General features: G+C 40.2%; 1 protein-coding gene across 1 annotated transcript in view; it reads left to right on the top strand.

Annotated features, from left to right (window-relative positions):
• Positions 1-1,732: 1,732 nt before the first annotated feature.
• The window catches only part of grid2ip (glutamate receptor, ionotropic, delta 2 (Grid2) interacting protein), a 23,892-nt gene continuing 13,590 nt past the window's right edge, over positions 1,733-12,034 (top strand). The window contains exons 1-6 of the mRNA XM_015377038.1: positions 1,733-2,299; positions 4,924-5,009; positions 7,397-7,466; positions 10,332-10,484; positions 10,565-10,720; positions 11,116-11,267. Of these exons, the coding sequence (XP_015232524.1) occupies positions 2,025-2,299; positions 4,924-5,009; positions 7,397-7,466; positions 10,332-10,484; positions 10,565-10,720; positions 11,116-11,267 (892 nt within the window). The 5' untranslated portion in view covers positions 1,733-2,024. The remainder of the gene's footprint in view (positions 2,300-4,923; positions 5,010-7,396; positions 7,467-10,331; positions 10,485-10,564; positions 10,721-11,115; positions 11,268-12,034) is intronic.

The raw sequence follows: 12,034 nt of genomic DNA on the forward strand, positions 1-12,034 counted from the left end.
TTACAAAGTATAAAATGCTCTAATACAATACTCATTTATAACAATAAAAACTCATTAGGCTATCCAGTAAAGTGATTTATTAGCATTAATTCAATAGCTAACACTGATTTGTTTTGCTAATGCACGAATCATATAACAGCTCACGGAAAGTGCAACAAAGTAATTTTGCAGTATTTGAAAACTTTTTACTATAAAAATGCAATAGTGATAAAAAAAAATATGATTAACATTTGATAATGTTTTATGTCTAATAGTATTCTGGTACTGGAAAGAAAAGGTTAGGAGTCATTCAGACTGTGTTGTGAGGTAACTGCCCACAAATTAGCTTTATTTGAAATTCTATGATAATAAAATGTATTTTTGTGAATAAAAATGTTTAGTTTGAAAATGTAGTTTGTTCCATAGATGCCCAATGTCGCAAATTATATTCATACTTAAAACTATACTGATTATAGCTGAAATGTTAAAATAAATAGCCATAAGTAGATCTAAAGTATGATTGAGAACCAGAACACAGATGAGGGATAAAAGCAGGGATTATGGGGTCAAATAGCCAGTAGCAGTGATCAGAGGTTTAGGGTGTTGATCCCTTTATTACACAGGGCCTGGTAGGTTTGGGTATTCTTGACTCTTGATTAATTGAATCAATAGTTTAAAAGTTTTTAATGTGATAAAGAAGAAAAAGAAAATCTGTAAGGAAGTTGCAGAAGTTTGTAAATTAGAAATTTCTATCCAAAGAAAGCATCATTTAACTTTAACTCTTCCAACAATAAAACAAATTGACACTCTTAGCAAGCTCTGGGCTTAACGCTCTTAAAAAAAAAAAAAAAAAGTGTCCTAATTACTTTATTTAGCAGCTGGAACTGTTGACGGCGCTTAACGAGCTGCTGGCCAAGCTGTGTGGTGCTGTCTGCAGCTTCTCCCTCTGATCCGACAGCGGCTTCGTTGCTAATTGTTCGCCTGGTGTTGTTTTTCTCAAACCCCACACTCTGAGCGTTTACGGCTGATTCATCCGATCAACAGCTAATCAGGAGTCAGAACAAAGTAGGCTGGTGTAGGAGGGAAACAGAAGGCCTGTTTGTTCAGAGAGATGTTCACACTTTGCTCTCATTCAACCTCGACATGAGGAGGATAAAGTTGTTTGGGTCGTTCAGCTACCTGAGAGACTGATGTGTTGCACGATGTGCATATGGAAGATGGAGGAAAGGCTCCAAGTTAACAGTCTAGATGGTTGAACATTGAAACAGCTGCCTGCTCCAATGGAGCACAGGTGCTTATAATTGGAAGGTGGAGGTTAACATCATGTTTCTGCCAAGATGCTGATAGAATAGCCTCCTCCTCCCGGGTTGACATGGTTACTGGTGTTTGGCTTCATTCATTAGTTCATAAAGACTCTTGTTAACCTTTCACCTTTGATGCAAAGGGTACAGACAGGTTCATTTCTTTGAAACTGGAAACGTCCACATATTCAGACCATGAAGCCATAAAAACAATGGAGCAATATTTTTGTTTGCCAAAATGGTCGCCGAGCGCTCCCCGCTCTGTGCCCCCACAGACGGCTACAGGAAGGTGAGATGCAGGCGGAAGCGGAGGAGTCGAGGAGGATGGAGAGAGATAGAAAGGCTGAGTGGAAGAGAAATCCCAAGCTTGCTCACTCCCACACCTTTTTCCTCCTGCTGTATTATTGCTGTGGTACTTCATGCTGCAGCAGTCTGACTCCAGCAAGCAGAGAGTTTCTCATCCTTTTTTTTTCTTCATCTTTCCCCCTGGCTTCAAATTCAGCGTGTCTCCCCAGGGAAAACAGCTTCCCACCTGCCAGTCAGAAGCTCCTGTTCTCAGACATGAAGGGGAAGCCTGTTGAGTTGAATTAGTTCCAGCTGATCTTTATTTCTTCTTCTAATCACCTCTCATGCATGTTTCCAGAATGGACTGAACTGGTTCTTTGGATTTCCCTTCAGTTCTCTGCTACCTTCAGTGGATAGAACATCTAAACAATCTCAGATTTGTCTTCCTCTTATGCTGCTATGTTCGCCAGAATCTTCGTCCCCAAGAAGCACCGGCAACGCTTCGACGAGGCCGTCTCCCAAAACGTGATCAACCGACTCTGTCGCAGCAAGAGCATCAGCGAGCCGCAGGGCAGGATCCGGCGCAGTCGGAGCGAGGACCACTCCGACCGCCGACACGGGTCCAAGCGGGCAAGCTCTGTGCCCAGGGATGGAGGGGAACCAGAGAAGGAGAGGGGCGTAAGAAAATCTGGGTCTGGGGTACCCACACACCCCCCACTCGGTCCCAATCAGAGGTAGGTAGAATCTGGTTCATTATAGAAATGAAATGGTGCTTTTTTTATAGAGACTTTGGTCCAGAGTGGCAACAAGTTAGTCTGTGAGGAGAACTCAGAAATCTTTCTTTGGGTTTATTGCTTCTCCTGCCAGCTCCCTCTCATTAAAACAATTGTTTATAAACTATTTATAATCCAGCTTTAGCTGGAAAACTACACAGATAAATCAAATGATTCATTCATTTAACTGGATTTTGCTAAATTTTCCATTTTTATAAATCTGAAATTATTCAAACTTATCAAAATATGTTAACATTAACCAATCTTAAATATATGTTTAATAATATATTCATATTGAAATGCATATTTTACTCACTATTACAATGCTTGTTTACTTCCAAATGTGCAAAAAAAACCCACAAAAATCCAGTTGCATAAAAGAGAAAACTAAAACAAAGATCTTTTTTAGATTTTTACAGTAGTAAAGAAAAATAATTTTGTTTATTAGTATAAAGTAGTAGCAGATAAATCAATAACTGTTTACAATATGATACATATTTTGTCTATATGATGCTTATACATAAAAAAAAATCAAAGCTCTATCTGTGTATTTGGTTAATTCTTCATGCAAGGAATCAACTTTTTAAATGACTTCCCCATTTAACTATTTTTTGATCTAAGCATCAAAGGATGGAGGGAAGCTGCTAAAAGCTGATCCTCATGGAACACTGAACATCTTCTCCTGCCCATCCTCCACCCACTAACACCCTGATTACATGGCTGTCCGATGAATAACGCAGCAACTCCCACACTCGTGGTAATGGTCTCTATTCATGAAAGACTGAACTCTTGTAGCTGCATATGTCACACAGCAGATCGGAGGGAGATGATGGTGTTGGGTTAACACGACTCTCTCCCTGCAGAACCCAGCAGTTAGGAACCATCTAGAAACAGGGTTGCAAAGAGAGAGAGAGAGAGGTGTGAGAGAAAAAAAGGCAGAAATAATGAGAAACTGAGTTAAAAGTCTGATCTGGAATTTAATGATATATATCTAAATATCTCTGTTGATTTTATCCAGATGAATCTTTTTTCCTAATGAAAAGGTGTGAATGCAGACAGGAAAAGCTGGAGCGTCTCAGACACGCAGGTCTTCAGGCTCCTCTCTGCTCTCAGCTCATCTTACATAACAGCCTGGAGCTGCAGTAGCCAGAGAACAGGTTTCCCTCTGTTTATATACGCTCAGGCTATGTTGCCTTAAACCGTTTCCATGGCAACGTGTTGTGAAATTTTATTATGTTTTATTTATCTATAACTATGTGGTTTGGCTAAATTATATGAAGTGTAACCTGCTAATTTCAGTTACCATTTACAGCTAATTGTCATTTTATGCTTTAGAAATTATATACAAGAGACTATATGTAAGAGAAAAAAATATTAGATTAGATTTAATTAATATTTAATTATTATTAAAGCAGCCATGTAGGATTTTTAGGCTTAAGTTTGGTTATAAACTCACCCAATTCTCTTTATTCATTTATCCTGCTTGAAACTCTAAAATGGATTCAATGTGGGATAAAAAATTATCATTAATCTTTATCTTCTGACCAATTCTTCCCAGCCTGAACACAAAAAGCTGGCCAAAGTTCATCATATTCTATAAGAAAACATTTGAAAACATTCAGGAACCTCTGATTTAGAGGTCTAAAGGGGACCAAACCAAACTGGTTCTCCAGGTTTGGAGCTGTTTCCACCGTACCGTTAACGGATCAAATCCTTTAAATGAAAACCTGCAGGAGCGAGAAGATATTTTACTTCTGTTTTACCGAGAACAGAATGAGGCAGTGTTTTCCCCTCCCCCACCTATTCCTGCACACTGCCAGTTAGCTGGCTGAATAAAGACTGCTGCACTTTTTATTTGTTAAAAAGAAAAGACAAATTTGTTTGTAAAAATCTCTACTCTACAAGCACAGAGTAGAGACTAAAAGTACTAACCTCCACATCACCATGGCAACAACAGGTGTCAAGCAGTCCGCTACAGGCTAGACACAGACCTGATCACTTAACCTTCTAATATCATTTATTTTATGGTCAGTCTTACTTTAGGAACAGCTTCAAGCTAATGTTATTAATAAATAATGACAATATAATCCGGGTTTTATTCTGTATGATGGCTTGAGTCCCTAAACCAAGCATCCCCATCAGCTTTCAATTAAAATCAGCTGTGCTGGAGCAAGGAGACCTCTAAAACCTGCAGGACGGGGGGCCTTGAGGACCGAGTTTGGGGATGCCTGCCCTAAACTAAGGTCTAAATAAGCCAAATATTAGCTTATATTTAAAGTATTTGAGGATATATATTTTCTGTTTTTTATGAAGTTGTTCAGTTTATTTTCTAGATGTCTGTTTTATTTTTTTTACCTATGGTTCCAATATTGTATTAACTTCATACCTGCATTATTCATGAGTAGATGGAGATGCTGCAGTCTGCAGCATTTAATATTAAGGTTCATGTTTACCGGAATAATGTGAGCAGCAGTGCTGTTCTGTAGTGATTATCATAAACTGCTGAATAGAAATGAAACCTTTAACAAAGTAAATTCTCATATCTGAAGGATTTCTCTTCTTCTCTGTCTGGATTGTTTTTATAGGGTGATCCGTGTCTACAGAGGGAAAAAGAGCTTCGGCTTCACGCTGCGAGGTCACGCTCCCGTCTGCATCGACTCCGTCATCCCAGGTACTGCTTCTGTTTCAGAACACGCCGCCGTAAGAACCTCACGAGCCGTTCCCTTTTCCACGAGCGGCTTTGACCCAAACGCTCCAGTGTGTGGGCTGAAGAGGGAGGAGGCTGATTCTGTTGTGGTTTTAGGCAGAAAGCATTCAAAGAGGAACAGGGAGGTGTTCCTGTGAGCGTTCCAGGAGGTGAACTAGTCTGAGTCAGCCAGTGAAATGTTCAGGGGAACACACTGGGAACAGGCTGTGCAGCAGCAGCTGTTTCCATCAATGCTGGCTGTTGGTAAATGCCACACAAATGCATTAAGGGATTTTGGAGACATTTTCCCATTTGCAGTTCCTTCTTAATGTATTCAAACACCTTGAACTTTTCTCATTTTGTCATTTTATGTGATCAACCAAAACAGTGTGAGTCGATAAAGAGTGGAAGGATAATGGCTGCCTGGGTTTCATTTAATCTGAGTAATCAGATTTTAATAATGTTACTGATAAAAATCGGAAAAGTGTGGTCTATATTTGAATTCAGCCCATTTTCCTGTGTTCCCTTACATAAATGGGAGTCACTTGGATCCTGGAGGTTCTGAGTTAAAATCCCACTCATTCCAGCAGACTGCCACTATAGGTCCCTGAGCAAGACCCTTAACCCCAAACTGCTCCCCAGGCGCCACACAATGGCAGCCCACTGCTCCCCAAGGGGATGGGTTTATTGTCCCCCATTGTGGGAAAATAAAGGGATTTACATAAATCCACTCTTACATAACTTCAGAAATTAGTTAAATATTTAGTCCAGGTGTTCGTCCAACAGCAGCTGTTCAAGGTCTGTCCTCAGAGGTTCTTTAGAACAGTGATTTCCAATCAGGGGGGTACGTTTACCCCTAGTGGTCCGCAAGTACATTGCAGAGGGAACAGAAATTCTTAGGTTGTAAAATAAAATAGGGCTGGGATCGGTTTTCTTTTATGAGAAGTTTTTCCTGTTCTGTGGAGAACAACCTGTTTTTCACACTGATCTATCAGAGCTCATTAAAGCAGCTCAGAGGTTTTGATAAAGACAAAGTAAAACTAATTAAGTCAGTCTGACTATAAATTTTGTCCTGTATTTTGTTCCCAATTCATCAAGTTTAAATGTTATTATAAGGGAGTTACTCGGGGGAGCTCCAGTTTTATAAATACAGGTTTATAATATGATTTTATTCTGTGTTTTTTTCAATTCCTTACTTACATCCAGGCAACAAATTTGTGTTCTTGTTTCTTTTATTTTTTTAATCTGAGATGGAAAGAATAAAATGCCTAAGAATTAAATGATTAAAAGATTTAGTTAAATAGTTTTTAATCGGTTATTGTGAGTTCCACTTTTGGGCAATCAAAAGTATCTCAAGCTTTGAACCACGTCCAGAGCTCCTTTCAAATAATCAGAACAGGGAGTGAGGACAGACCACCTGCAGACCTACCAGGACCTGGACGTCTCAGAATGGTCTGGTTAAAGTCCAGAACAAAATCCATCTAAGGCTTGAAAACTGATGTTTCACTAAAGCAAACCTGCAAAAGCTGCAGTCCGTGGATATTTGTTTTAATTTCCTCCTTATGGTAACAAGCTAGTTTGTGTTAGTTTGTCGCCATGTGTTTGTGATGTTTAAACCCTTCCACTGAACTTTAAAGTGACAAAAGTTATTCTGTAGTTTCCAGGGTTTAAGCTTTTTAATTTTTTTAATTTTCATCTATTCAATCAAACCCTGCAGAGGAAAATATGACACAGAGATCCGAACACATGGAAGCGTCACATTTAATATCATTATGTAAGAGGCTGCCGTCCCTAAACTAACCTGCGACTTTAAAAGCTTCTTAATGAACTGAGATGACAGCAGCAGAAATAAAGCTGCTATTGAGAGAATCTGCTGGATGGAGGGAGGGGCTTCTGTATCTCTGTATCTCCTGTGTTTGTGTTGGACGATGACGGCACTGAGCTCGCCCACCATCATCACCCACCGATATGTGCCGGAGCGCGCTGACTCAGTGGGCCTTATGGAGGCTGAAATGGAGATGGTGGGGGTGGATGGCGTGTCTCATCATCGTGAGCTGAACATCCTTCCCTTCAGTGATTAAAGACAGAGAAGAATGAAAACTTATGAAGTCTTAAAGCTGAAATTAGAGTCGGTGAAGCTGATGTGAAAACAGATGTCAGTCTGCTGAGATGGTAGAGCTGACAGATGAGGAGGCGATGGCAGCAGCCGCTTCTTTATGTAACGCCGTTTGACATGGAGCTCCAGTTTGATGGCCTTTGTTTGCTCTCAGAGAGACAGAGACTGACAGCATCAGATTCGTCACCTTGTTCGGGTTCTTCCTGCATCCAGCGATTGATGTTTGTCCTCTCTGTTGTTTCCCTGTCCCTCTCAGATAGTCCTGCTGAGGAATGTGGACTGAAACCAGGCGACCGCATCCTGTTCCTCAACGGACTGGACATGAGGTTTGTCTTCAGAGCTCTGGTAAAGATCCAGTGTTCAGACTCGGTTTGGTTTGCAAACTTTAAAGCATATTTAGATTTGTCCAGATCACATGATTTGGAACATGACCACAGAGCCAAGAGACTTAAAACATTTTAGTTTATGCTTGGTATTACAGGAAACTGATTGTAAGGAAAAGAAAAAAAAAAAAAAATCATGTTGCTTTTAATTTAGATTATTTTATATAATGAATGCCTGACATAGAGAGGTTAACAAAGAGTTCAACTCTATAACATAGGTGACATGCACACACAGGGAGCTGAGATAAAGAACTTTAATAAAAAAAAATATATACTTTTTTTATTTCAAATAAAATCAACAGGATGCAATCATAGGTGAGGGTTTCTTCTTCTCATAACATTGTGCTGGATGCACGGATAAGTTATAATTATATATTTTATAATCCTTCCACCATTTTATACAAGCTGCAGAATCCAACACAGATCTAGAAATGGTAGGGATGCACCATATATTGACATTAATATCAGAATCGGTCCGATAAGTAAAACTGAGCTGAAATAAATTTTCCTGCAGTTGCTGTTTTTCTTTGAGAGGCGGAGAGGGGAGGGGGTTTGGTCATGGGGTGGATGTTTGGTGATGTGACTGATTGTGATGCAGCTTTTGGGTTTTTAACTGCAGCAAAGTCAGCTTTGTACTTCGCCTTTCATGGTGTCAAAAGGGTAGGAATTAAATATCGGTTAATATCGGACACAATTTTTATATCAGTGCAGCTCTAGTTGGTGAATCCAGTGAAAAAAGCCAATAGAAAGAGCAAATTAGCAGAAAAATATAAAGAGATTCCAATGCTATTGAAAGCTTCTGGTGGGAAAAACTGTTTCTGTTGCCTGGAAGTGCAGCTCAGTTATCAGTACATTGTGAACTTAATTTAAGGAGGTCCGCTGTTTGTTTTTCTATATTCCCACATATCCCTTCATCCCAGTGGTTTTAATGACCTCTAAGACTTTTAAAAGTCTTCAGATCAGAACCTTTTTATATTTTTATTTGTCTTTGTTCTCCACTCTGCTGTCAGTGTTGGCGGGAGCAGAGGACCAGTAACACCTGTTATGTAATATTGTTATTTACCGCCTTCTGTTATTCCACCTCTCTTGTATGAAAGCAGGCAGAACCCATTCTGAATCACTTAAACTATGTTTCCTTAATTATATGAACAATGTTAACTATTTGCTTAAGATAGCACGTCGCAAATGTAGCGCATTATGAACAATTTTAATGTTTTTTTTCTCCTTTATTTCAGAAAGAGTACCTCTTATTTTATAAAGCTTTATTGCACATCAAGTGAAATATTTCAAGCCTTTACTGCTTTTAATTTAAAGTTTGCAGTTTATAGAAAATAGAAACCTGAAATTCAGTTTTTCAGTATATAAGAATATTACTTTAAATACAAAAACTGCTCATTCTACTCATTAGGAAGCTTCCTAGATGGATTTGTTTGCTAATCCTCTCAAGGCTGCAGCTCCATCTGTTGCATCTTTTCCTTCCTTTAAACTTCCTATGATCATGTGGCATAAAGCACTCTGTGAAAAAAAACTCCCTGGAAATTTAAAATTATTCCCAACGATTTGTGAGCGTTAGACATTTATGCTATAAAACATTTTTTTATTATTTTATTCAATATTCTGAGGAAAATATTATTTTTATTCTCCTTAAGCCATATTTATAAATATTGCAGGAAATACAGGCTATAGATATTTCCACCCATGTGTAATTAATCTGTTAAATAGCTTTAGTTTGATAGGAAAGATAAATATGTTAAACTATTTTATAATATTTTAAGTGATTTCATATCTAAATCTAAAAAAAACTTTTTCCATGTTCAAATCTCACTTTTCAAACACTGACAACTTAATTGTGGTTTTGAATCAGGCCATCATTTATACCCTTTAGACAAGAAACAGTCCTACAGCTTATAAAGCTGATACATGAGGCGAGTCAGTGAAGAAGAAATGAAGCATAAACAGCAGCGGGACCAAGATGTTCTGGACAAACCGAACCCTGGTCCAACAGAATATGAATACACAAAATTTATTCTATTGTTTTTAGAGCAGAAATCTGATTTCTAGTTCCACAGAAGGTCGTCCTTTAGGATGATTTTTCATCCATTCATTGCAGCCACAGCAGACGCCCCCCGTTGGGCTGTAGAAATATTTTTTTTAACCAAAGCCTCCAATTTGTCGTTATTTCCAGAACCAAAGGTCCATTTAATCTTTTATAGGTAGAGCTCGCATAAAAACAGTGATTAGTGTGGAGCTGTAATCAAAGGTAGTGAAGGAATCGTGTTCAAGGAGAGATGCATGTGATCCTAGTCTTTACATAAACCGTCCTCACCTGTGGGAGGCCTTGTGGTACTTCACAAGTTCTTAAAGTTCAGCTGAAAGTTCAAACAGGAGTGTGGGCAGAAAGAGAGGAGATCAAATATGAAGAAAAAACAAACACTGCAAACCGTATGGACTTAAATGTAGCTGCTTTATCTGGATATATAGCACCATTCCCAGAATCATTACTCACTCTGCCACCCTGATAGCCATGTGAGCTGGGATCTGCAGAGCTGTTCCCATGGCTGCCTCGTTCAGCTGATGCTGTATAATTTGTCTGCTCTCCTTGATAGCAGGCCGCTGCTGTAGCAGGTGATCAGGCCAACAGTGCAGCACTTTCAAAGCGAAAATTTGGCACATAAGAGCAGCTAAGATGTGTTTATGTGTTGCTTTTTTTCAGCTCTTTGATTGGTTGGACTAAAATAACAGTTATTTATCCAAGAAATGAGTTGAATATGATGTTGATTTCCTGTTTTCACTTCATCTTTGCTATAGAAACTGTTCCCATGAGAAGGTGGTGTCGATGCTGCAGGGCAGCGGAGCAATGCCCTCTCTGGTGGTGGAGGAGGGTCCGTCGGACTTTTCTTCAGACCAAACTGACCCAGAGGATTCTCAGAGTCTGGCTCCAACAATGGTTCCTCGCTCCAGGTGAAGCCAGGGCTGTTCTTTGAATCTCTGCGTTCATAAAAGCAGGAAGCCTGATGTGTTCGTCCTTCCACGCCCAGCAGGTCTCCGGCCCTCAGCTCCCTGCGGTGGGTGGCGGAGATCCTTCCACCGAGCATTAAGGTTCATGGGCGGACCTTCAGCCAGCAGCTGGAGCATCTGCTCACCATCCAGGAGAGATACACCGTCTGCAAGGCCTTAGAGACCTTCTTCCAGCACAGGTCAGCAGAAGATGATAAAAAATGATTGAACTTTATTGATCTCACATTGGAGAAATTTTACCGCTGCATTTAACCAACCCCCTTGGGAAGCAGTAGGCTGCCAACGTGGGGCGCCCATCAAGCAATCAGGGGTTAAGGGTCTTGCTCAGAGAGCCATAAAGGCAGTCTGTGGGAGTGGGTGTCGAAGTCACAACCTCAGGAATCCACACCCTATGCCCTAACCATTAGGCCGCCACTCCCCAAAGAACGAAGGAACAGCTTTAACCCAACATCTCTGGTTTATTCATTTAGTAGCTCCGCAGATCAGCAGAGGCCTTGTGTTCAACCGTCAACTAGCAGGGAACAGGAAGTGATCACTTGGAGAGCCCGAGTGTGACTGTGTGGTGTTTTCACAGGAACGTGGACACCCTGATCGTCGACATCTTTCCAGTGTTGGATACTCCAGCCAAACAGCTGATCTGGCAGTTCATCTACCAGCTCCTGACCTACGATGAACAGGAGCGCTGCCAGAGCAAACTGTCCCGTTTCCTTGGCTTCAAGAGCAGTGGTGAGCCAGAACCCACAGCCCGGGGGGGAGAAAACAAGCAGGGATGCAGCTTCAGCTTCTTCACATTATGAACACACTCTCAGAGTCTTTATCCAGGATTTTATAGCACAGAAAAGTGATGCATTATTTAGAAGTGGAATGGGAGCCCCTCAAATGACTGAACGTTTCAAACTTTTTGATAATAAAAATGTTAAACCAGGTTTCAGAGCAGATGATCTGAGATCCAACCATAGTTACTGATTTCCTGTTTGTGCGTTGAAGTGTTGTTAGATCCTGATGGAGCTCCAGAGCACCACAAACGAAGCAGCTCCATGCGTGTGACTGGGTCATCCTATCGCAGCATCGTCAGAGATAGGAGCTCCGATGACTGCATCATTGGGACTCACCTGGGAATGGGTATGCTGCCTCCACAAACTGAGATTCTACTGATTAGACGTTATCCTTTGATGGAAACTTCTTCATGTTTATTCAAGCCAAAAGCTATTACTTAAACAAAAAGAAAAAAGGTTTGTTTTGTGGATTTTTTTCACCACATGAATAATTTATCTGCTCTAATAGGCAGTGAACGCCTCGAGGCAAATAGGTTTTATTATCCATATCTAAGCTGTACATCATAATGAAGCCATATTTGCACTGATTGGCTCCCAGCTGATGTAGTTCAGACCATTACAAACTCTGACTGCATCAGCACTTCATGCATTACATGTCGCAGCTGAACCCATTTCAGGCTGTAGATAAGAAACTCATGATTCACATTACAAAGCGTA

The sequence above is a fragment of the Cyprinodon variegatus genome, unplaced genomic scaffold, assembly GCF_000732505.1.
Source record: "Cyprinodon variegatus isolate N-32 unplaced genomic scaffold, C_variegatus-1.0 Scaffold146, whole genome shotgun sequence".
Taxonomy (NCBI): domain Eukaryota; kingdom Metazoa; phylum Chordata; class Actinopteri; order Cyprinodontiformes; family Cyprinodontidae; genus Cyprinodon; species Cyprinodon variegatus.